Here is a 25,874-nt window from a genome sequence, read left to right on the forward strand (position 1 = left end):
ATTTTGCGTCAAAATATTTTTATTCTTTTATAGATTCACCATTTAAAAAATAAATAAAAATGAATACTCAGTCTCTATTGGGGCTATATTTTTATATGTAATGCTTCATATAAAAATGAATAATTCTAAAAATTTTCTTGCAAATAACTCAAATATTTTATAAAAAATAAAATAAAATTATATTGTTGTAGTATATTTTTAGATTGTCTATTTTTCTTTGGTTATGAAGTTTTGTTAAACAAATCTTATATTTCTGAAATTCTAATTTTATAAGCTTTCCGTGCATATATTATTTGTAATATTTGGATGTACAATTTGTGAGATATGAATTTTTGAAGTTTGAAAAAATTAAGATTTAAATAAAAGGACAATTTGGTCCAAATATCAACTCTTTTACCCCCTTAGATAGTTGAGGGTGGGTTATTTGGTAAAAAAATTAGACAATGCGATTTATTGGAAAGTGTTACAAGTCGAGAGAATTTTTTGATAAAATTATTAGATAAGAGAGTTTATTGGAAAAAGGCTATAAGTAGAGGAAGGTTTTCTGTACTTTGTCCAAAAATATTAAACACAATATTCAAATTCTCTATGTGATATTTTTCTAAGAAAAAATTATATTGTGATTATAATTTACAATCAACCAGTCATGAAAATTTTCATTAAAGAAGGAGAAAAAATTATATATATATATATATATATATATATATATATATATATATATATATATATATACACTACTATGTATATTTTGTTTTAGGAAATTATATATATGTATATACTACTCTGTATATTCTGTTTTAGGAAATTATTTTCTGAAATGATTTGATGAATTTTTATATTAACACTCCAAAAAAGAAAAGAGAAAAAAATAAAATAAAATAAAATAAAATAAACATGAGTCAGTTGTTCATTGATCAAGAAATTGAGTGTTTCAAGCCTTTTTCTTTGATTCCCAATAATATCATCTCTGAATTGAATTTTTGCAGTGAGAGATAAGGATGATCCACAGATCTTATTCTCAATGTTTGCGACTGTAAATGGTATAATAGAGAAGATTAACATGAACATATGAATCAAAGACAGAGTAGTCGTGAGATTTCGCACAAAGGTAAATAGAGGCACTGGTTTTTTTGTCCCCTGCATTTCTATTATTGAATCGATATAAAGTTGCAAAATAAAGTTTATCGTCTTTGATACTGTGATTTACTTATTTATGCTCTTAATTCTGCAATTAGAACCTTCAATTAATGCAGAGTCGTAAATTATGGTGGTGGACCAAATCTACATCCATTGAGAAGTTGTCTCCTTACACAACACACTAATTTTGAAGCCTGTCCATTGACTGTTTGATTAAATGTCTCAACTAAACTGTTGTTTCTACAGAGTCCTGGAATCAGAAATGCTGAATGGATACTTTGCATTACAGGCTTTATCCCATAAAGCAGAAAACTTAAGTCCATTTCGGATTCCAGGACAGAGTAACACCTTCATCATTTACCGGGGAAAAAAAAAACACTTTCAATCGACAGACTTCTCCTTGTTCATGGTGTGTTCCTCATGTTGATCGTCTCAAGTTGACCATTTGGTTGTCAATTAATTCCTTGTACCATAGATAAGTTGAGTATCAAATAATGTGACATAGAAAGCAAAGATACAGAGCAAGGGAGCTGACTTGGGACAAATTAGTTTAATTGTCAATTAATTCCTTGTACCATGAAATATGGATATCTCTCTTTCTCTCTCTCTCTCCCTTCTCCTATTTTTTATTTTTATTTTTTCATGTTGTCTTAAAGCCATTTTGAATCGACAATAATACCTAAATATGCATGTAGTTACCCAAAAATAATGTTCTAGGTAAGCTTGGGGAGAGTCCTGAGCCATGGTCAGATAATTCGTTACTAGTGCACAAATTATGTGAGTTGATCCTTCATCAAACTTTGGCGTGATGTGCTTTTAATAGTTTATATATATCAAGGGAATGCATCCGTATCATTGTTTTCCAATGACACGATATCGTGTGTTTGACTTGTTATCTGTCCCTTTTGGTTTGGAATCAAATATTGAGCTATCATAATGGATGGGTGAAGGGCTCAAAGCAAATTCTGTTGAATGATTGAGAAGTGATTTTAGCATTGTTATCTATATGAAGTTAATATGGAACAACTTCTCATTCCTCTGAACCAGCATGATATTAAAGATGCAAAGAGAATTCACCGTATGGGTTTTTTTATTTTCTTGCAACAATGGCATCAATGAAATTTCGTTCCCTACTTCTTTTCTCTGCGATTCTTCGACACTTTTTAATTCTTTATGGTGCTTTCTAGTACTGCTTCTTTGACGGCCTCTGGAAAGACCCCATATGAACTTTCTACATATCGGTACTCGCCATTGATTGCATTTCTTCTGATGCCAAATTTAATAATCCATCGCTCCTGGGGGAATTTTCTGTTTTCTGCTTCAGGTATGGTATTTCATGGTATGGATTGATTGTGTTTATTTGAAGAAATGCAAAAAATGTTTTCTTTGCATGATTTGTTAACTTTGTTTGATAGGTTCGTTTAAAGTAGTAAAATTGTGAAGTACTGCTGTACACATGCTCTCAGTGCACTTGGAATATGGAAGTATTTAAGGTTCAGTTAAGAATACTAGGCTTCTCTCCATTATGACATGGATGGAGTGTAAGCTCTATTTTGTTCAATGGTGTTTGTTATCATTTAGTGACTCTCATTTGTGATACTGAGACATGGAAAGTAAGGTTTAGCAAGGTACAAGTTTTAAACATTGTCTGGTTAAAGCACCAAATACATATTTCATTCTGTGTCAATATAAATACATAATTATAATTCGTGACTTTCTTTGTGTCGTATTTTCTGGTTTACAGGTAATAATTTAGAAGCTGCATTAGTATGGGCATGTTGTCCATTTGAGAATCTACCCTATGATCTATGCACTTCCTATCATCTTAGTTCTTGATCCTTGCCAGTTCCAATCTATTCAGAATTATGTTCGGACTGATCTCTGGGGTTTTTTTTCTTTCTATATGGTTGGGAGTTCTTGCATGAGGCCCTGCTATTCCATCTTATGCGTACAGATCCAAGGCACAACTTTTCCATATATTTTTATCACATCTATCTAAACTACGACCTTGAGTTTTCAATCTTAGAGAAACTCATCTCTTTTCTGCCTCAAATTATTGTTTAGCTAGTTCTCATTTTCCGCTTCACTCAGGATTTGCCATTCTGTTTCTTTGTGGTGACAGTAGCATTTAATAAGGTTTGTGAATTTAACTTGGTGCCTTGTAATTGAAATCTCTTTTGAATAATGAAATCTGGAGCAAGCTCGAATGAATCTTAGTGGTTGCCTTCTAATTTTACAGCGCAGTACTTTGTGTGGTTCTTCTCTGCCTGTTGCCTTTAGTACTGCCATGGTGCCATCATATCAAGCTTAAATGGGAAGGCTTGTCCTATGTTTTATTATGTATGGGAGCATAGACTCATTGATTGATGTAGGGTTATCTGCTAGAATTCAAAGGCAAGCAAGTCTTTCGTCAGCTTTGTTTTATGGCTTTTTCTCGAGTTCACTTGACTTATAGTAGGAGGAATCTGACTGAATTTATTGGTGTTTGGCTCCGGGAATTGTTTGATCAGAAGTTGAGCATTCGAAGTGGGGACAAAATATATATTGGGTGTGTTTTGCTTGAGTTAACCAAAGTTTGTTTCTTGGAATTTTCGGGCATTACCCAATGAGGAGGCCCCGGACGACATGGGCCGGATCCGACTCGCAAACACAACATTCAGTTCGTACAGCTGGGTCGGCCCATATAAAGACACTGCCATATGGGCCGAACGGGAGTAAGCCCATCAAAGGTGACCAGGGCTTATGGAGGAATAGGCCCAGATCCAGCAATCAGTAAATATCTTGTAAATATCTTGTAAATATCTTGTAAATATCTATAAATAGGACATGGAATGGAAAGGAGAGGGATCTTTTTGGGTTGAGGTGTAAGAATTCTAGAGAGAGAAAGAGGAGAAGGAATTTCTTGCATCTTCAATTGGCGCCGTCTGTGGGAATCACATGGAAGTTTGGTTGATCAATGAGGAATATGGAATGGATTCAAACCAATTCGGTTGATCGAGACTCGATCTTTGGGATTTGAATCCAGATCTGAGCGATTGTGACCTACTCTGGAGGAATTACAATTCTTGAAGCTTTGGTAGGAGTGACTTCAGATCTACGCAACAACGAGTTGTTCGATTGTGGCAGGATCTGACGGATTTAGAGTTCAGACAATTCAGATCTCGTAAACAGTGAGCATAATTCGGAGAATTAGAAGCCAGATCTAAAAATTCCTACTCACGAAGCTCGGATCTACTCGCGAACTTGAGATTAATGCCTTTACTCCGTTCGGGAATAATGATAGGTGAAAGCTCCAATCTGATGGAGGCTGTCCAGCAAACAAAGCTTGAGGAGTTGATGAACTTGATTGAAGCTCTCAAAAAAGAGAATGCAGAATTGAAAGCTGGACTGCAACATCGGCAAATACCTGCGGTTTCGCATCCACTTCCAGTTGGAGAAGGAGGTGTTCAATCTAATATCGCGCATCAAGGCGAACAGGACGAGAACAATCAGTCAGCTCACCACCGTGATGAAAGGATGATGGACAATTTGCCGCCAAATGTTCGTCGAGTTGAAGATCACGAAGGATCGACTCACGTTGATCCGCAGAGGGAAAGGTTCGACCGAGAGGAAGTGATGGAGGCTGATCGCCGTCGAATAGCGTCGCCTTGGCAAAGAGAGTTCATAGAGGAACGGTCGTTCGATCCGTCTTACCGGCCCTCCATGGTTACTATCACTCATCACGGTTCGGAGGGCAGAACCGTAACTCACAGAGCTACCGCTGGACTCCAGAGAGAGAATGAAGCTCTCCGATCCGCAGCTCGGACGGTGGATTCACCATTCACCGACGAGATCTTGAATGCCCCGCATCCAAGGAAGTTTGCTATGCCAGTCTTTATTCTGTTCGACGGAACGACCGATCCGATCGATCATGTGTATCATATCCAGTTGAAAATGGCCCTGAATACGGAAAACGACTCTTTAATGTGCAAATGTTTCCCTACAAGCCTGGCCGGACCGGCGCTCAGCTGGTTCAAAAACTTACCTAGGAGCTCCATTGGTAGTTTCAGAGACCTGTGCGATCGGTTCATAAGCCAGTACTATGGGAACAAACGCCCGCCGAAGGACATCTCGAGCCTATTCACGATGAGGCAGCACAAGGATGAACGTCTCCAGGCCTTTCTTACCAGGTTTAATCTCACTAAGAGTATGGTGATCGAATGCCACCCTTCTACGGCAGTTCAAGCCTTCAAGTTAGCCATGACACGCGGAACTCCGTTTCACACCAGTCTGGTAGTGAACACGCCGACTACTATGGATGAACTCAATGAGAGAGCCGATGGCTTTGTGCGCCTAGAAGAAGAGGAGGCAGCTAATGCTCGGACAACGTCGCTTGTGTCGACCGAGGAAAAGTCCAAGGCAAAGATCAGGCAGAAGCAGGCTCAGCCGCAACGTCAGACCTCTCGGAAGGCAGAAAAAAGGTCCAGGGAGGAAGAGTTGATTACTCCGCTGAAGGTCACTCTGGCGAGGCTGTATCAGGAGAACAAAGACAAGTTTCATCCACCACTGCCAATTAGGCAACCCCTCGAACAGAGGGATCAAACTAAACATTGTGCTTTTCATTCTGATTTCGGTCATCAGACTAACGAATGCAGGAACCTGAGGAGGCAAGTGGAGATGTTGATAGCTAGAGGGGAGTTCGTGAGTTATGTTCAAGGTTCGGCGATGGAGCAGAATCGACCGGTGGAACAAATAAAAAGGAGTCATAAACAAAGCTCCCACAATTCACAACCAGTTCGTATAATCAATGCTATCCATGGTCGACCCGAGCCTAGTGAAGAGTCAGATGAGCTGCTCCGGGTGCGCCTGCGGCAGGCGCAGATGAAGAAAAGGGTCGGCAATGTGACTACTCAACACCAGCAGAGCCCGTCGATGCAGATAAAGTTCGACTGGACAGACCTGCAGCGTGTTCAACTGCCTCATGACGACCCGTTGGTAGTCAGTTTGACAGTGGCAGATTGCTTGGTGCGCAGAGTTCTGATCGATCCTGGGAGCAGTGCGAATGTCATGCCGAGGGACACATTTGACAGGCTCGACATTAAACCAGAGAGGCTCAAGCCCACCGGAAATCCCTTGTTAGGGTTCGATGGGAAGAGGGTGGAACCCGTCGGGATGGTGGAAGTGGAAGTTCAAGCTGCAGAACGAGCTCTTATGGAAACTTTTGTGGTTGTGGAAATTCACCCCTCGTATAATCTCCTGATGGGAAGAGGATGGATTCACAGAGTCCGTGGTGTACCCTCAACTCTGCATCAGGTCATGAGGTGCCTCGGGCCCGATGGAGATAACGTGATAGACATTCGGGGGGATCAGGTCGCAGCCAAAGAGTGTTATTCCATCACACTAAAGCATGCTGGGAAAGGAAAGGCGCCCGTCCGTTCGGCAAGCCCCAGATAGCAATTACAAGAACCTCCGCTCGAGCAGAATAGGGTGGAGGAGTCAGTCGACTTGACCGAGGAGCCCCTTCTGGATGTGCAGGTCGATCAGTCCAGGCCAGAACGAACTACCAGAATAGGTATAAGACTGACCAGAGAAGAGCAGCAAGAGCTAGTGGATTTCTTGTCCCACAATGCTGACGTATTTGCATGGAGTCACCTAGACATGCCTGGAATTAGTCCCTCCGTATCCTGTCACTCCCTGAATGTCAATCCCAATTTCAAACCAGTGAAACAGAAGCAGCGAAGATTTGCTCCAGAACGTAATCAGATCATAGCGGAAGAAGTCGATAGGCTGCTTGATGCGGGATTTATCAGAGAGGTGCACTACCCTGAGTGGTTGTCCAACGTCGTTGTTGTGCAGAAGAAGAATGGGAAATGGCGAGTATGCATTGATTTCACCAATTTGAACAAAGCCTGTCCGAAGGACAGCTTCCCATTGCCTAAGATTGATCAAATGGTGGATGCCACCACTGGGTATGAGCGTTTAACCTTTCTGGATGCATATTCAGGTTATAATCAGATTCCTATGGACCCCGCAGATGAAGAAAAAACTTCTTTTGTCACCGAGCGAGGAACATACTGCTACAAAGTTATGCCTTTCGGGCTAAAGAATGCGGGAGCAACTTATCAAAGACTTGTTAGCAAAGTTTTTAAGAATCAAATGGGAAAGATTGTGGAAGCCTATATTGATGATATGGTGGTAAAGAGTAGGAAAAAGGATGATCATCTGAAGCATCTGCAAGATGTATTTGATGTACTAAAGCGATATGGGATGAGGCTCAATCCGACCAAGTGCTCGTTCGGTGTGAGTTCCGGACAGTTTCTGGGACACGTGGTCAACTGCAGGGGCATCGAAGTTAGCCCCGCTCAAGCAGAGGCTTTGATTAAGAATGCCGAGCCAAAGACGATCAGAGAGGTGCAAGCCCTCACAGGACGAGTAGCTGCATTAAGTCGATTTATTTCAAAATTGTCAGATCACTGCAAACCATTCTTTGACACGATTCGGAACCATGGAAGGCAGGTCTGGGGGGATGAGCAACGACAAGCATTGACTCATTTGAAGGAATATATGCAGAATCCACCAGTCCTGTCAGCCCCAGAACCGGAAGAAAAGTTATTTCTATATCTTGGAGTATCTGGTGTCGCGACGAGTGCCGTTCTGATTCGTTGCAAGGAAGGGGTGCAATACCCGGTATTTTATGTAAGCAAAACACTGACGGAGGCAGAAAAAAGATACTCAAAGGCCGAACGGGTGGTACTTGCCCTTGTAAATGCAAAAAGAAAGTTGAGGCATTATTTCGAATCCCACCCCATAGCTGTTCTAACAACTTTCCCAATCAGAACGCTTATGCACAAGCCAGAGCTCTCAGGCAGAATGACAAAATGGGCCATAGAGTTGAGTTCATTTGACATAACGTATGAGCCGAGAACAGCTGTTAAGGGGCAAGCGGTAGCCGATTTCCTACTAGAATGTGACACCGAAGATACGGAAGAGGACCTTAGATGCGGCTCTTGGAAACTTTTTGTGGATGGCTCCTCTAACCAGATGGGGGCTGGGATTGGGATCAAACTGCAAACCCCAGAGGGTACATCCTTGAGCCAAGCACTCAGACTTGAGTTCCGAGCCACCAATAATGAAGTGGAATACGAGGCGTTGCTAAATGGATTAAAGTTGGCCAGAGAGCTACAGATCAAAAGTTTGACAGTGTATAGTGACTCGCAGCTGATTGTTCGACAGGTAAATGGTGAGTACGCGACCAAGGATGACACGATGGGGGCATATCGTTCTGCCGTTCTGCATAGAGCCAAGGACTTTGCAAAGATCGAATTCATACAGCTCCCGAGGGAACAGAATGCAGATGCAGACCGTTTAGCATGCAGTGCTTCGAGTTGCGGTGAAACATTGGCGAGGGTGTTTCCAGTAGGAATAGTGACCCAGCCATCTATTTTCGAAGAACCGTTGGACTCTGACCCTTGGCAAGTCAACGTCATACCGTATGAACCGAGTTGGATTGACCCCATCATTACCTATATTCGAGATGGCATTTTGCCTATGCAAAGGGATGAAGCTAGGAGACTCAAAAAGAATGCTGCCAAGTACGCCATCGTGCGGAACCAGCTGTACAGAAGGTCCTACTCGGGCCCATACTTGAAATGTGTCACCCCCGCGGAGTCGCAGCAAGTATTGCGAGCTATTCATGAGGGTGTGTGTGGCAATCATTCTGGGGGGCGATCGTTAGCGCATAAAGCAATGACACAAGGGTATTTCTGGCCAAACATGTCAAGAGATGCGGAGGAGTTCTCTCGAAGGTGCGATAAATGCCAACGATATGGACCATTGATCCACCAACCACCTGAGGAATTGCACGTAATGGCCTCGCCATGGCCTTTCGCGCAATGGGGGATGGATGTGGTCGGTCCTCTGCCAACTGCAAGAGCTCAGAACAAGTATGTGTTACTGGCCACGGATTATTTCACTAAATGGGTGGAGGCAGAACCGTATCCTAGCGTGACTCAGACTCATGTGAGACGATTTATTTGGAACAATATTATCTGCCGTTTCGGTGTTCCCAGATCAATAGTCATGGACAATGGCACAAACCTCGACAGCAGGCAAGTAAGAAAGCTGCTGGAGGAGTATGGAATCAACCAGAAGTTGGCTGCAGTAAGTCATCCTCAGGCCAACGGACAAGCAGAAATCACAAACAGAACCATTTTCGCCTGCATTAAGAAGAAGCTGGAAGATCATAAGGGGAAGTGGTTGGATGAACTCCCGAACGTTCTATGGGCTTACAGAACCACCCCAAGGCGGCCGACTGGGGAGAGCCCGTTCGCAATGGCGTATGGCACCAAGGCAGTTATACCGGTTGAGCATTTAGTCCCCACTATCAGAAGCTTAGCATGGAGTCGAGATCAGAACGACAAGATGTTAAGATTGAACCTCGATATGATAGACGAAAGGAGGGACGCAGCGGCTATAAGGCTAGCGTCGTATCAGCAAGTGCTGGCGAATAGTCACAACAAGAGAGTAAAACACAGGGATTTTGCCCCTGGCGATCTGGTTCTGAAAAGAAAGGTGGGGATGGTCAAAAAAATGATGCCACCCTGGGAAGGCCCATACAGAATTGCAGAAGTCATTGGCAAGGGGGCATATACGTTGGAAACCATGGCGGGAAGGTTGGTCAGCAAGCCCTGGAACGCCACGTCTCTGAAGAGGTACTACCAATAAAAGCTAAGTTCCGGTTTCAATTGGATGTTGTTTGTTGTCAATCAAATACATATGAATGAGCAAGATTACTGAAATTTACAAAAAAAGAATTTTCTTTTCCAACGGTCTACTATAAAAATTTAAAGCCAAGTGGCAAGTGGCATTCTAGCCGAGCGCCAGGCACTTAAGCAAGATAAGTGGCAGCTGGCACTATAAGCCGAACGCCAGACACTTGCTTAAAACTTAAAGCCAAGTGGCAAGTGGCATTCTAGCCGAGCGCCAGGCACTTAAGCAAGATAAGTGGCAGCTGGCACTATAAGCCGAACGCCAGACACTTGCTAAAAACTTAAAGCCAAGTGGCAAGTGGCATTCTAGCCGAGCGCCAGGCACTTAAGCAAGATAAGTGGCAGCTGGCACTATAAGCCGAACGCCAGACACTTGCTAAAAACTTAAAGCCAAGTGGCAAGTGGCATCCTAGCCGAGCGCCAGGCACTTAAGCAAGATAAGTGGCAGCTGGCACTATAAGCCGAACGCCAGACACTTGCTAGAAACTTAAAGGCAAGTGGCAAGTGGCATCCTAGCCGAGCGCCAGGCACTTGCCATAAACAAACACACGGCAAAGCTAATATAAAAGAAAAAGAGAGAAGAGATATGTATGTATTGAAGATAAGTTGAATAGAGCACAACACATAGGGAAAAAGAGTTCTGTCGTTTCATTAATATTGAGCATTGAGTTTACAAAAGAAAGATGTCCATCATTACAAAAAGATATGGAATGGAATAATTCAAAGGAGCCCTAGCTAGACGCCTCAGTACCAACAGCATCCTGGTCGTGCCGACTCGCCTCCTCGGCCCCATCAGCCGTCTCACCTTCATGAGGTGGGGAATCAAGGTGAATGACTGAATCGTTCGGCTGGGGTTCAGCGTCAGCAGTGGCTATGGAAGGAACCACGGTTGACGATTGAGGAGCGGTCAGTGGCAGAGCGGTAGGAGGAGCTGTGATGATCCTGGAGGAAGCAATGTCCTGGCACTCATCAAATATACGCTCCGCTTCGGTGGGTTCTGGGTCGACATAGACCCCCAGAGGTTCGATCCCCAGATCCTTGTCTACCTCATCCGGAGTGGAGCTGGTCTGTCCCTCATCCGGAACCCGGTCGGCGAAACCTTCCCGGAATCCTTGAGCATACCTAAGAGCACCGACCCTTGAGAACCGAGCGTGAAGGGCCAGCATCCCACCACCCACTCTGCTGATCGCGTCGATCAGAGCGGTACGCTCGTCCAGAGCTCTTTTTTCAAAAGCCATCCGAGCAGACTGTTCATCAGCTAGAAGGCGCTGGAGTTCTGCCTTCTCTTCTCTAATTGATTCCCGCTCGGTCTGCCAGACGCTCTTCTCAAGCTGGAGGGCGTCCTTCTCATCCTGAAGGGAATCATTCTCCTTCTTCAGGACATCTCTCTCTTGCTCGGTTTTGTCAAGCCGAGCCAGTACCTCGGTATTCTTCATGGCGAGGAGGTCGTTTTCTTTATTAGCCACCTCCAGGCTGTCAGAAAACTTACGGGCCCTGGCGTTCCCCATCTCCACCTGCTTCTGCATGGCCATCATTCCGAACAATGTCTGCATAGGTGCACATTAAAAACGGTTAAGCCAATAGTCAGGACGGGCGAAGGCAAGACCAAATAATATGAGAGAATGCATGAGTTAGAAAATAAAAGTCACCTCCATAGCAGATTGGGGAAAGCGGCTGAACACATCCTTCTGGGAAAGGCCCTTTGCCGCCTCAAGGTCCTTCGGAGTCCACATGCTCCTGTAGTAGGCCATAGCGGTCTGGCCATCCTTCAGCATGGTCTCGTTCGGTTTCACGAACGTCCCATCCGTTCGGGTGTACCGAGGGGCCCATGGCGGTAAGGTGGGGATAGAAGAGGGGCCTGAAGCAGAAGCAGAGCCACCAGCTGCAGCAGGCCCAGAGGGAGCAGGAGCTCTGACCGCTCGGTGCAAGAGAGCACCCAGCCCGGAGACCCGGGTCCTTCTAATAAGAGGCTCCTCCTCAGGATCGACTTCACTATCAGGATGAGGCCTTTTGCCTCGTTCTTTGTCCCGACCGCCCCCCGCAGCAGCAGGAGCTATGGTAGCTGGGGGGGACGCGTTCTGGTTGGCAGCAGGGGCGCTGGCAACAGGGTTAATAGCCACTGCGCTCGGGACAGTGTCAGATATGGTGGCTGAAGAAGAAGCTGACGCTGGAGAGGAGGTCGCCCCAGCAGCAGGAGTGGCTGGGGGAGTATTTTTCTTCCTGCCAAAAGAAGGAATCTGAAGTCTGCTCATGTTGTAGCCGAGTGATGAGAGCGCTAAGAGGTTGTCTGAAGTGAGGAGATCTGAGCAGGAAGGAATATCGTTCAGAACGTATTTCTTCAAGTAGTTACTCCTATCCCTGCAAACACTATAGCTCAAGTCATCACAAGGTATTCCCAAGGAACGGCATAAGAAAGTGCAAAAACGAGGAACGCATGTTTCGCAGGGGCAGTCATGTTTATGAGATTTGAATTTCTTATAGAAGGAGACAGAACAGACACCAAAGGCGCTCGGGATTGGGTAATCCTCTGCAGCCGGCGAAGACCAAGCCCCACTAATGCCCACTATGCTATCCCTCTAACCCTTCTCAGATTTTATTGTGTCCGTACATATGGACATCTTCTCGAACGGGTAGAGGTGGTAGAAGGGTTCGTTAGTACGGATCTTACTGACCTTATAGCACAGAAGGAGGTCTATGAGGTCGAGGTCCAGATTTCTGTCACGCATCAACAAGAGCATAACAAATATGATTCTAAAGAAGTTGGGGTTGACCTGCAGAGGGGATATCCCCAATCTATTGAAGACATAACTAAAGAAAGGGTGCAGAGGGAACCTAACAACATTCAATTGAAGGTTCGTGAATAAGACTTCGCCGGGCAGGAGGCCGGCGCCGGTCATAATGTTAACATCCTGGGGGCAAACCCTAACTTCGATGTTGTCAGGAAGTCTAAGTCTCATACGAAGAACATCCAGATCTACAACCATGGTGGAAGTGCTAGAAGAATCTAAAAGGGGGTAAATGGAAGCCTGCCGAAAGTAAAAAGAACGAAACTAACCTCGGAGGACTGCAAGATCGCTGGAAGAATGACTCTTGAAGGATTTCACCAGAAAAAGCTTAGCACTGTTCTAGAAAGAGAGAGACTTGGCTGATGATGGAGACGGTAAAGGGAAGTGAAGTGGAATTCTAGAGCATTATAAAGGCGAGGGGGCCCGAGGGCCGAAGCGTCGGGAAGGCGAGAAATTCCTCGAGCCCTGGAACATTGATTCTGGACCTGGCCGTCCGCTCCCCCACGTGGTTATCTCGAGCCGTCAACATCATGATGAGACGCCATCAATAATTACCCCTTATTAAATAAGGGGCAATTATGGGGGCAGTTGAGGAGGCCCCGGACGACATGGGCCGGATCCGACTCGCAAACACAACATTCAGTTCGTACAGCTGGGTCGGCCCATATAAAGACACTGCCATATGGGCCGAACGGGAGTAAGCCCATCAAAGGTGACCAGGGCTTATGGAGGAATAGGCCCAGATCCAGCAATCAGTAAATATCTTGTAAATATCTTGTAAATATCTTGTAAATATCTATAAATAGGACATGGAATGGAATGGAAAGGAGAGGGATCTTTTTGGGTTGAGGTGTAAGAATTCTAGAGAGAGAAAGAGGAGAAGGAATTTCTTGCATCTTCACCCAAGAAGCGAACCCTTTCAAAAATTCTCGATGGCCGGGCCGAAAGCAGGCCAAGGGAGCGAAAGAAAAAGGAAGGGTTTTGCCCTTGTGCTATTTTTATAGGTATAACTTTACACTTTTCCAATGTGGGACTTAGTAGTTTAAGTGCTATCTATCTTAGTATAATTCTCTCTTGTTTAAGTAGGTGATAGCTTATTCAATCAAATCCAGGGTTCATCCTCAATTCTACACAGAAGACCAATTCTACATATAGTTGATACCATGAATGTTTGTTCTTGTGGTTTCGGGAACATTTTGCCACAAGAAGTTAGATTAGTAGTTTGTTTGCCACAAGAAGTTAGATAGAAGTTTGTGGGTTTGAAACTAAAATTTGGAACTCAGAATTGTAGGGCTCTACCCAAGAAGGGAGCCCTTCCAAAAATTCTCGATGGTCGGGCGGAACCCAAGCCAAAGAGAGCAATAAAAAGGGAAATAGTTTTCAACCAGCAATTGACGCGCCTCAGTTAAAACCTCATAAGCCGCGTCATTGCCCCAAGCGCAATGATACCTTTTTTGAGTTGTCTACATATTGTTTTTATAATTATAAACTTTTCATCAACTTCTTACACTTTTTCGATGTGGGACTTTTATAATTTTCTCAATTAATTCCTAATTCCAAACCAACTCTGCACAACCCTTTTGGTAAGTTTACAATATGTTCTTAATTCTCTCCTTTAATCAAATTAGATTCTTTTATTTAATTTAGCTATACCAAACTGTGCCCAAAATTATAAATTTCAAACATATGCTGAAGATTTTCAACTCTAAAAATTATTAACTAGACTATTATTTGTTTCAAAGGTTTTGTCCTAGGAAGCAACTTTCCTGTGAGGAGTGCTACTTTTGTAATACATCCAAGTGGGCCAAGCTGACCCAAAAGGCTACTGCTATTCCATCTTACGCCTACAGATCCAAGATACAACTTTTCCATATATTTTTATCATATCTATCTACACAACTGTCCACTTCGCTCAGGATTTGCCATTCTGTTTCTTTGTGCAGACAGCAGTATATGTAGCATTTAATAAGGTTTGTGAATTTAACCTAGTGCCTTGTACTGTCTTTTAAATAATAAAATCTGGAGCGAGCTCGGATGAATCTTAGTGTTTTATTGGCCTATTATTTTGGCAGGTCGTCGCAGTGCAGTACTTTGTGTGGTTCTTCTGCCTGTTGCCTTTGGTACTGCCATGGTGCCATATCAAGCTTAAATGGGAAGGCTTGTCCTATGGTTTATTATGGATGGGAGCACAAACTCATTGGTTGTTGTAGGGTTATCTGCTTGAATTCGAAGGCAAGCAAGTCTTTCTTCAGCTTTGTTTTATGGCTTTTTCTCAAGTTCACTTGACTTATAGCAGGAGGAATCTGACTGAATTTATTGGTGTCCGGCTCTGGAATTGTTTGATCAGAAGTTGAGCATTCGAAGTGGGGACAAAATATATATTGGGTGTGTGTTTTTGCTTGAACTAAAGTTTGTTCCTTGGAATATTAGGGCATTACACAAGAAGGGAACCCTTCCAAAAATTCTCGATGGCCGGGGCTGAAACCAGGCCAAGGGATTGAAAGAAAAAGGAAGGGTTTTGCCCAATTAGGGAGCCACGACCTGCTTCATTGTCTCAAGCTTGTCACATATCGTGCTATTTTTATAGGTATAATTCTCACTTCGTTTTAAGTATATATACTTCTTATTATAGATGTCTGGCTTATATTCATTCAAATCCAGGGTTCATTCAACCTCAATTCTACACACAAGACCAACCATGAGTGTTGGTTCTTGTGGGTTCGGGATCCTCACGCATTTAGCCACTAGAAGTTATTAGATCAAAAGTTTGTGGGTGTGAAACTAAAATTTGAAACTCGGAATTTTAGGGCTCTACCCAAAAAGGGAGCCCTTCCAAAAATTCTCGATGGCCGGGCAGAACCCAGGCCAAAGAGAGCAATAAAAAGGGAAATAGTTTTCAACCAGCAATTGACGCGCCTCGGTTAGAACCTCATGAGCTGCGTCATTGCCCCAAGCGCAATGATACTTTTTATGAGTTGCCTACGTATTGCTTTTATAATCATATTTTTACATCAACTTCTTACACTTTTTCGATGTGGGACTATGTCTTTTATAATTTTCTCAATTAATTCCTTATTCCAAACCAACTCTACACAACCCTTTTGGTAAGTTTACAATAGGTTCTTAATTCTCTCCATTAATCAAATTAGAATCTTTTATTTAATTTAGCTATACCAAACTGTGCCCGAAATTATAAATTTCAAACATATGCTGAAGATTTTCAACTCTAAAAATTATGAATTAGACAATTCTTGTTTCAAAGGCTTTGTCCTAGGAAGCAACTTTCCTGTGTGGAGTGCTACTTTTGTAATACATCCAAGTGGGCCGAGCTGACCCCAAAAAACGTGTGTTTGATTAGGAATGTATTTTACCATCATCTCTCAATTTTGTCTAATTTCAATTTTAGGATCCTAATTCGGTGCTCTAAAAATAGACTTATGAGCAAATAAATTTATATCGTCATTTGTTTGATTAAGAGATTGTGTTTCAATCCAATAACTAAGAATTTAATTTAATGTTACTTTTTATATTTAAGGACTAAGACTATAAAACCCTTAAGATTTACTTTATGAGCAAATAACACCCATCTTTTTTTTTTTGGGAAGTGGTAATTAAAAAATAAATATCTTTGTGATATATTTTTAAAAATTTCAGTTTTCATATGTCCTATTACTTTAAATTTTACTTAAGTGAGGTCGTAACACATTTAATTGAATAAGCTCTTCAAACAAACACCTTAGTATCGAATGAGTACACGGTGTGCTAATTGAATGAGATATCTAAAGAAAACCTATAATTAAATTGATAAAAAAAATATTGAGCAAAGTACAGAAAAACCTCATCGACTTGTAGTATTTTTCAGTAAACCCTTATTGTCTATTTTTTTAAACACATAATCCCCTCGACTTGTAGCTTTTTTTCAATAAATCTCTCTTATCTAATTTTTTTACCAAAGAACCCCCTCAACTATCTGAAGTGGAGAAAAGAATTAATGTTTGGACAAAAATGCCCTTTTATTTAAATCTTAATTCTCACAGACTTCAAAAATTCATATATCACAAACTGTACATTTAAAAATTGTAAATAATATATGCACGGAAAGCTTATGAAATAAAGATTGCAGAAATATAAGAATTGTACATCAAACCTTCATGACCAGAGAGAAATAGGCAATTTAAAAATCAACTCCAATAATCTTATTTTATTTTTAAAAAATAAAATATTCGATATATTTGCAAGAAAATTTTCAAAATTATTCATTTACATATGGAGCCGAATATATAAAAAATTTAGCTCCAACAGAGATCGATTTCATGAAATATCATATTTTGTGTTAAAGTATTTTTATTCTTTTATAGACTCACCATTTAAAAAATAAATAAAAATGAATATTCGGTTTATTTTTTAACTTTTATTATATGTTGTGCTCCATATGAAAATGAATAATTCTAAAAATTTTCTTGCTAATAACTTTAATATTTTATAAAAAATAAATAAAATAATATTGCTGTAATAGATTTTTATATTGTCTATTTCTCTTTGGTTATGAAGTTTTGTTACAAAAAAAAGTTATATTTCTGGAATTCTTGTTTTATAAGCTTTTCGTGCATATATTATTTGTAATATTTGGGCGTACGGTTTGTGAGATATGAATTTTTGAAGTTCAAAAAAATTACAATTTAAATAAAATGACATTTTGGTCCAAATACCGACACTTTTACCCCCTTAGATAGTTGATGGGGGTTCTTTGGTAAAAAATTAGATAATAGGATTTATTGGAAAGTGCTACAAGTCGAGGGGGTTATTTGATAAAAAAAATTAGACGAGAGAGTTTACTAGAAAAGACTACAAGTCGAGAGAGGTTTTCTGAAATGATTTAGAAAATAAAAATTCAATATAGGCACGGGTTATTTAATGTATATATAAATCATTAAATAAAAAATCACTATGTAGTATATATATAGTGAATTTTTATATTTTCTAAATAATTTCCTAAAACAAAATATACATACTAGTATATACATATATATAATTTCCTAAATCATTTCAGAAAACTTAAAATTGAATTTTTATTTTCTAAAACATTTCAGAAAATAATTTGTGATGGTTGCTATTCAGTGCTCACATGCCCAACGCAAACTCTATTCCAACTCTTCTTCATTGGTCACAGTCTTAATTTTGCTTTTATTGGTGTCAATTGCGATGGCTATTACTATTTAGTGCTCACATGCCCCAACACTAACCCTGTTTCAACTCTTCATTGGTCACAATTTGGACCAAATGGGAATCCCCATTCCTCTTTTCAAACCCAATTATTGCTTCAATTTGGGACCCAACAATTGATGTGTGTCTTTCAACTTTTTTGAATTTTTGGATAGTTGAATTCTTTGCATGCCACCAATCATTCCTTCAAATATCAATGGATATTTTTGCCTATACATTATGTCACGCTTCAATTTTTGATATTTTTTTATATTATAATCTTATCTAATTCTAGAACAACATAATGTAATGGGGCCAAGCCTAGAACTCTTGCAATGGAAAATGTGATGCATGAATATCTTAAATTTTTTATCTTGACATTGTAGTGTCGAGTAATGCACCACCACGCACATGCGATACTTATGTTGCACGTGCTCTAGGCAATTATCGAATTTTTTTTAGAATGATGAAAATTTTACCCTCCACAATTTACAAATGAGATATTCCACTCTGTATTGAATTTTATACTTTACATATACATGAATCAAAGACAATAGTCGTAAGATTTCGCACAAAGGTAAATATAGGCACTGTTTTTTTCCCCCCCCTGCTTTTCTATTATTGAATCGATATTTATGCTCTTAATTCTTCAATTAGAACCTTCAATTAATGCAGAGTCGTAAATTACGGTGGTGGACCAAATCTACATCCATTGAGAACTTGTCTCCTTACACAACACACTAATTTTGAAGCCGGTCCATTAACTATTTGATTGAATGTCTCAACTAAACTGTTGTTTCTACACTGTCCTGGCCGGAATCAGAAATGCTGAATGGATACTTTGCATTACAGGCTTTATCTCATAAAGCAGAAAACTCAAGTCCAATTCGGATTCCAGGACAGAGTAACACCTTCATCATTTACCGGGGGAAAAAAAAAAACACCTTCATCCATATCAATCGACCGACTTCTCCTTGTTCATGGTGTGTTCCTCATGTTGATCGTCTCAAGTTGACCATTTGGTTGTCAATGCATCCTATTGTGGCCTACAGGTATAGGTCATATCCTTCATCAAACTTTGGTGTGATGTACTTTTCGTAGTTTATATATCAAGGGAATGCATCCATATCATTGTTTTCCAATTATATGATATCGTGTGTCCGACTTGTTATCTGTCCTTTCTGGTTTGGAATCAAATATTGAGCTATCATAATGGATGGCAAGGGCTCAAAGCAAATTCTGTTGAATGATTGAGAAGTGATTTTAGCATTTTTATCTATATGAAGTTATATGGAACAACTTCTCATTCCTCTGAACCAGCATGATATTCAAGATGCAATAGAATTTACCGTATGGGTTTTCTATTTTCTTGCAGTTTCATTGAAATTTCGATCCCTACTTCTTTTCTCTGCGATTCTTCGACACTTTTTAATTCTTTATGGTGTTTTCTTGTACTGCTTCTTTGATGGCCTCTGGAAAGACCCCATACAAACTTTCTACATATCGGTACTCGCCATTGATTGCATTTCTTCTTATGCCAAATTGAATAATCCATCGCTCCTGGGGGAATTTTCTGTTTTCTGCTTCTGGTATGGTATTTCATGGTATGGATTGATTTTGTTTATTTGAAGAAATGAAAAAAATGTTTTCTTGCATGATTTGTTAACTTTGTTTGATAGGCTTGTTTAAAGTAGTAAAATTGTGAAGTACTGTACACATGCTCTCAGTGCACTTGGAATATGGAAGTATTTAAGGTTCAGTTAAGAATACTAGGCTTCTCTCCATTATGACTTGGATGGAGTGTAAGCTTTATTTTGTTCAATGGTGTTTGTTATCATTTAGTGACTCTCATTTGTGATACTGAGACATGGAAAGTAAGGTTTAGCAAGGTACAAGTTTTAAACATTGTCTAGTTAAAGCACCAAATACAGGTAATAATTTAGAAGCTGCATTGGTATGGGCTTGTTGTCCATTTGAGAATCTACCCTATGATCTATGCACTTCCTATCATCTTAGTTCTTGATCCTTGCCAGTTCCAATCTATTCAGAATTATGTTCGGACTGATCTCTGGGGTTTTTTTTCTTTCTATATGGTTGGGAGTTCTTGCATGAGGCCCTGCTATTCCATCTTATGCGTACAGATCCAAGGCACAACTTTTCCATATATTTTTATCACATCTATCTAAACTACGACCTTGAGTTTTCAATCTTAGAGAAACTCATCTCTTTTCTGCCTCAAATTATTGTTTAGCTAGTTCTCATTTTCCGCTTCACTCAGGATTTGCCATTCTGTTTCTTTGTGGTGACAGTAGCATTTAATAAGGTTTGTGAATTTAACCTGGTGCCTTGTAATTGAAATCTCTTTTGGATAATGAAATCTGGAGCAAGCTCGAATGAATCTTAGTGGTTGCCTTCTAATTTTACAGCGCAGTACTTTGTGTGGTTCTTCTCTGCCTGTTGCCTTTAGTACTGCCATGGTGCCATCATATCAAGCTTAAATGGGAAGGCTTGTCCTATGTTTTATTATGTGTGGGAGCATAGACTCATTGATTGATGTAGGGTTATCCGCTAGAATTCAAAGGCAAGCAAGTCTTTCTTCAGCTTTGTTTTATGGCTTTTTCACGAGTTCACTTGACTTATAGTAGGAGGAATCTGACTGAATTTATTGGTGTCTGGCTCTGGGAATTGTTTGATCAGAAGTTGAGCATTCGAAGTGGGGACAAAATATATATTGGGTGTGTGTTTTTGGTTGAGTTAACTAAAGTTTGTTTCTTGGAATTTTCGGGCATTACCCATGAAGGAACCCTTTCAAAAATTCCCGATGGCTGGGCCGAAAGCAGGCCAAGGGAGCGAAAGAAAAAGGAAGGGTTTTTCCCTTGTGCTATTTTTATATGTATAACTTTACACTTTTCCGATGTGGGACTTAGTAGCATAAGTGCTATCTATCTTAGTATAATTCTCTCTTGTTTAAGTAGGTGATGCGAAAGAAAAAGGAAGGGTTTTTCCCTTGTGCTATTTTTATAGGTATAACTTTACACTTTTCCGATGTGGGACTTAGTAGCATAAGTGCTATCTATCTTGGTATAATTCTCTCTTGTGATGGCTTATTCAATCAAATCCAGGGTTCATCCTCAATTCTACACAAGACCAATTCTACATATAGTTGATACCATGAATGTTTGTTCTTGTGGTTTCGGGTTCCTCTCCATGGGACATTTTGCCACAAGAAGTTAGATCAGAAGTATGTGGGTTTGAAACTAAAATTTGGAACTCGGAATTGTAGGGCTCTACCCAAGAAGGGAGCCCTTCCAAAAATTCTCGATGGCCGGGCGGAACCCGGGCCAAAGAGAGCAATAAAAAGGGAAATAGTTTTCAACCAGCAATTGACGCGCCTCGGTTAGAACCTCATGAGCTGCGTCATTGCCCCAAGCGCAATGATACTTTTTATGAGTTGCCTACGTATTGCTTTTATAATTATAATTTTTTCATCAACTTCTTACACTTTTTCGATGTGGGACTTTTATAATTTTCTCAATTAATTCCTAATTCCAAACCAACTCTGCACAACCCTTTTGGTAAGTTTACAATAGGTTCTTAATTCTCTCCTTTAATCAAATTAGATTCTTTTATTTAATTTAGCTATATCAAACTGTGCCCGAAATTATAAATTTCAAACATATGCTGAAGATTTTCAACTCTAAAAATTATTAATTAGACTATTATTTGTTTCAAAAGTTTTGTCCTAGGAAGCAACTTTCCTGTGAGGAGTGCTACTTTTGTAATACATCCAAGTGGGCCGAGCTGACCCAAAAGGCTACTGCTATTCCATCTTACGCCTACAGATCCAAGATACAACTTTTCCTTATATTTTTATCATATCTATCTACACAACAACTGTCCACTTCGCTCAGGATTTGCCATTCTATTTCTTTATGCAGACTGCAGCATATGTAGCATTTAATAAGGTTTGTGAATTTAACCTAGTGCCTTGTACTGTCTTTTAAATAATGAAATCTGGAGCGAGCTCGGATGAATCTTAGTGTTTTATTGGCCTATTATTTTGGCAGGTCGTCGCAGTGCAGTACTTTGTGTGGTTCTTCTGCCATGGTGCCATATCAAGCTTAAATGGGAAGGCTTGTCCTTTGGTTTATTATGGATGGGAGCACAAACTCATTGGTTGTTGTAGGGTTATCTTCTTGAATTTGAAGGCAAGCAAGTCTTTCTTCAGCTTTGTTTTATGGCTTTTTCTCAAGTTCACTTGACTTATAGCAGGAGGAATCTGACTGAATTTATTGGTGTCCGGCTCCGAAATTGTTTGATCAGAAGTTGAGCATTCGAAGTGGGGACAAAATATATATTGGGTGTGTTTTTGCTTGAACTAAAGTTTGTTCCTTGGAATATTACCCTTCCAAAAATTCTCAATGGCCGGGGCTGAAACCAGGCCAAGGGATTGAAAGAAGAAGGAAGGGTTTTGCCCAATTAGGGAGCCACGACCTGCTTCATTGTCGCAAGCTTGTCACATATCGTGCTACTTTTATAGGTATAACATTACAATTTTCCGATGTGGAACTTATGTAGCATAAGTGCTACCTATCTGAGTTCTAATCATCAAACAAGTAGTATAATTCTCACTTCGTTTTAAGTATATATACTTCTTATTATAGATGTCTGGCTTATATTCAATCAAATCCAGGGTTCATTCAACCTCAATTCTACACACAAGACCAACCATGAGTGTTTGTTCTTGTGGTTTCGGGATCCTCTCCAGTGGGATGCATTTAGCCACTGGAAGTTATTAGATCAAAAGTTTGTGGGTGTGAAACTAAAATTTGAAACTCGGAATTGTAGGGCTTTACCCAAAAAGGGAGCCCTTCCAAAAATTCTCGATGGCCGGGCGGAACCCAGGCCAAAGAGAGCAATAAAAAGGGAAATAGTTTTCAACCAGCAATTGACGCGCCTCGGTTAGAACCTCATGAGCTGCGTCATTGCCCCAAGCGCAATGATACTTTTTATGAGTTGCCTACGTATTGTTTTTATAATTATAATTTTTTCATCAACTTCTTACACTTTTTCGATGTGAGACTATGTCTTTTATAATTTTCTTAATTAATTCCAATTTCCAAACCAACTCTACACAACCCTTTTGGTAAGTTTACAATAGGTTCTTAATTCTCTCCTTAATCAAATTGGAATCTTTTATTTAATTTAGCTATACCAAACTGTGCCCAAAATTATAAATTTCAAACATATGCTGAAGATTTTCAACTCTAAAAATTGTTAATTAGACTATTCTTTGTTTCAAAGGCTTTGTCCTAGGAAGCAACTTTCCTGTGAGGAGTGCTACTTTTGTAATACATCCAAGTGGGCCGAGCTGACACAAAAAAACGTGTGTTTGATTAGGAATGTATTTTACCATCATCTCTCAATTTTCTCTAATTTCAATTTTAGGATCCTAATTCGGTGCTCTAAAAATAGACTTCTGAGCAAATAAATTTATATCGTCATTTTGTTTGATTAAGAGATTGTGTTTCAATCAATTACTAAGAATTCAATTTAATGTTACTTTTTATATTCAAGGACTAAGACTATAACACCCTTAAGATTTACTTTATGAGCAAATAACACCCATCTTTTTTTTTGGAAGTGGTAATGAAAAAATAAATGTCTTTGTGATATATTTTTAAAAATTTCAGTTTTCATATGTCCTTACTTTAAATTTTACTTAAGTGAGGTCGTAACACATTTAATTGAATAAGCTCTTCAAACAAACACCTTAGTATTGAATGAGTACACGGTGTGCTAATTGAATGAGATATCTAAAAGAAAACCTATAATTAAATTGATAAAAAAAATATTGGGCAAAGTACAGAAAACCCCATCGACTTGTAGCATTTTCCGTAAACCCCTATTGTCTATTTTTTTTAAACACATAATCCCCTCGACTTATAGCTTTTTTTCAATAAATCTCCCTTATCTAATTTTTTACCAAAGAACCCCCTCAACTATCTGAAGGGGGTAAAAGAATTAATGTTCTGACCAAAATGTCATTTTATTTAAATTTTAATTCTCACAGACTTCAAAAATTCATATATCACAAACTGTACATTTAAAAATTGTAAATAATATATGCACGGAAAGTTTATGAAATAAGGATTGCAGAAATATAAGAATTGTACATCAAACCTTCATGACCAGAGAGAAATAGGCAATTTAAAAATCAACTCCAACAATCTTATTTTATTTTTAAAAAATAAAATATTCGATATATTTGCAAGAAAATTTTCAGAATTATTCATTTAAATATGGAGCCGAATATATAAAAAATTTAGTCCCAACAAAGATCGATTTCATGAAATATCATATTTTGTGTCAAAGTATTTTTATTCTTTTAAAGACTCACCATTTAAAAAATAAATAAAAATGAATATTCGGTTTTTTTTATTTTTCATTTTTTATTTTTTTTTTATATATATGTTGTGCTCTATATGAAAATGAATAATTCTAAAAAATTTCTTAGTAATAACTTGAATATTTTATAAAAAATAAATAAAATAATATTGCTGTAATAATTTTTTATATTGTCTATTTCTCTTTGGTTATGAAGTTTTGTTACAAAAAATTTATATTTTTGGAATTCTTGTTTTATAAGCTTTTCGTACATATATTATTTGTAATATTTGGGCGTACGGTTTGTGAGATATGAATTTTTGAAGTTTGAAAAAATTACAATTTAAATAAAATGACATTTTGGTCCAAATACCGACACTTTTGCCTCCTTAGATAGTTGATGGGGGTTTTTGGTAAAAAATTAGATAATGGGATTTATTGGAAAGTGCTACAAGTCGAGGGGGTTCTTTGATAAAAAAAATTAGACGAGAGAGTTTACTAGAAAAGACTACAAGTCGAGAGAGGTTTTCTGAAATGATTTAGAAAATAAAAATTCAATATAGGCACTGATTATTTAATGTATATACAAATCATTAAATTAAAATTCAATATGTAGTATATATATACATACTGAATTTTTATATTTTCTAAATAATTACCTAAAACAAAATATACATACTAGTATATACATATATATAATTTCCTAAATCATTTCAGAAAATATAAAATTGAATTTTTATTTTCTAAAACATTTCAGAAAATAATTTGTGATGGTTGCTATTTAGTGCTCACATGCCCAACGCAAACTCTATTTCAACTCCTCTTCATTTGTCAGTCTTAATTTTGCTTTTATTGGTGTCAGTTGCCATGGCTATTACTATTTAGTGCTCACATGCCCCAACACTAACTCTGTTTCAACTCTTCATTGGTCACAATTTGGACCAAATGAAAATCCCCATTCCTCTTTTCAAACCCTATTATTGCTTCAATTTGGGACCCAACAATTGATGTGTGTCTTCCAACTTTTTTGAATTTTTGGATAGTTTGAATTCTTTGCATGCCACCAATCATTCCTTCAAATATCAATGGGTATTTTGTCTATCAATTATGTCACGCTTCAATTTTCGATTTTTTTTATATTATAATCTTATCTAATTCTAGAACAACATAATGTAATGGGGCCAAGCCTAGAACTCTTGCAATGGAAAATGTGATGCATGAATATCTTAAATTTTTTATCTTGACATTGTAGTGTCGAGTAATCCACCACCATGCACATGTAATACTTATGTTGCACGTGCACTAGGCAATTATTGAAAAAATTTCTTAGAATGGTGAAAATTTTACCCTCCACAATTTACAAATGAGATATTCCACTCTCTATTGAATTTTATATTTTACATATATATGAATCAAAGACAGAGTAGTCGTGAGATTTCGCACAAAGGTAAATATAGGCACTGCCTTTTTTTTTTTCCCTGCTTTTCTATTCTTGAATCGATATTTATGCTCTTAATTCTGCAATTAGAACCTTCAATTAATGCAGAGTCGTAAATTAAGGTGGTGGACCAAATCTACATCCATTGAGAACTTGTCTCCTTACACAACACACTTG

The 25,874-nt window shown here is 39.1% G+C and overlaps 1 protein-coding gene, 4 non-coding genes and 2 pseudogenes across 5 annotated transcripts; 2 read left to right on the top strand and 5 right to left on the bottom strand.

Moving 5' to 3' along the window:
• Positions 1 to 2,310: 2,310 nt before the first annotated feature.
• On the top strand, positions 2,311 to 3,746 carry LOC132316303 (GPI mannosyltransferase 1-like; annotated as a pseudogene).
• Positions 3,747 to 10,615: 6,869 nt separating this feature from the next.
• LOC132266531 (uncharacterized) lies at positions 10,616 to 11,799 on the bottom strand. The gene is made up of 2 exons (XM_059767423.1): positions 11,534 to 11,799; positions 10,616 to 11,431 (listed from the first exon to the last, which is right to left on the bottom strand). Exons 1-2 carry the CDS (start codon positions 11,657 to 11,659, stop codon positions 10,616 to 10,618), a joined length of 942 nt encoding a protein of 313 aa, XP_059623406.1. The 5' UTR covers positions 11,660 to 11,799.
• Positions 11,800 to 13,961: 2,162 nt separating this feature from the next.
• LOC132267736 (U4 spliceosomal RNA) lies at positions 13,962 to 14,117 on the bottom strand. The gene has a single exon (XR_009469079.1). It is a non-coding gene; the product is annotated as a U4 spliceosomal RNA (small nuclear RNA).
• A 1,360-nt stretch (positions 14,118 to 15,477) lies between these two features.
• LOC132267725 (U4 spliceosomal RNA) lies at positions 15,478 to 15,633 on the bottom strand. Its single transcript, XR_009469069.1, has one exon. It is a non-coding gene; the product is annotated as a U4 spliceosomal RNA (small nuclear RNA).
• A 3,529-nt stretch (positions 15,634 to 19,162) lies between these two features.
• On the top strand, positions 19,163 to 22,202 carry LOC132316304 (GPI mannosyltransferase 1-like; annotated as a pseudogene).
• LOC132267728 (U4 spliceosomal RNA) lies at positions 21,156 to 21,311 on the bottom strand. Its single transcript, XR_009469072.1, has one exon. It is a non-coding gene; the product is annotated as a U4 spliceosomal RNA (small nuclear RNA).
• A 518-nt stretch (positions 22,203 to 22,720) lies between the features above and the next one.
• LOC132267726 (U4 spliceosomal RNA) lies at positions 22,721 to 22,876 on the bottom strand. The gene has a single exon (XR_009469070.1). It is a non-coding gene; the product is annotated as a U4 spliceosomal RNA (small nuclear RNA).
• Between the last annotated feature and the right edge of the window lie 2,998 nt (positions 22,877 to 25,874).

This window comes from Cornus florida, unplaced genomic scaffold, assembly GCF_030987335.1.
Source record: "Cornus florida cultivar Cherokee Brave unplaced genomic scaffold, ASM3098733v1 CherokeeBrave_3.0.0_Hap2_Chr07, whole genome shotgun sequence".
NCBI lineage: Eukaryota > Viridiplantae > Streptophyta > Magnoliopsida > Cornales > Cornaceae > Cornus > Cornus florida.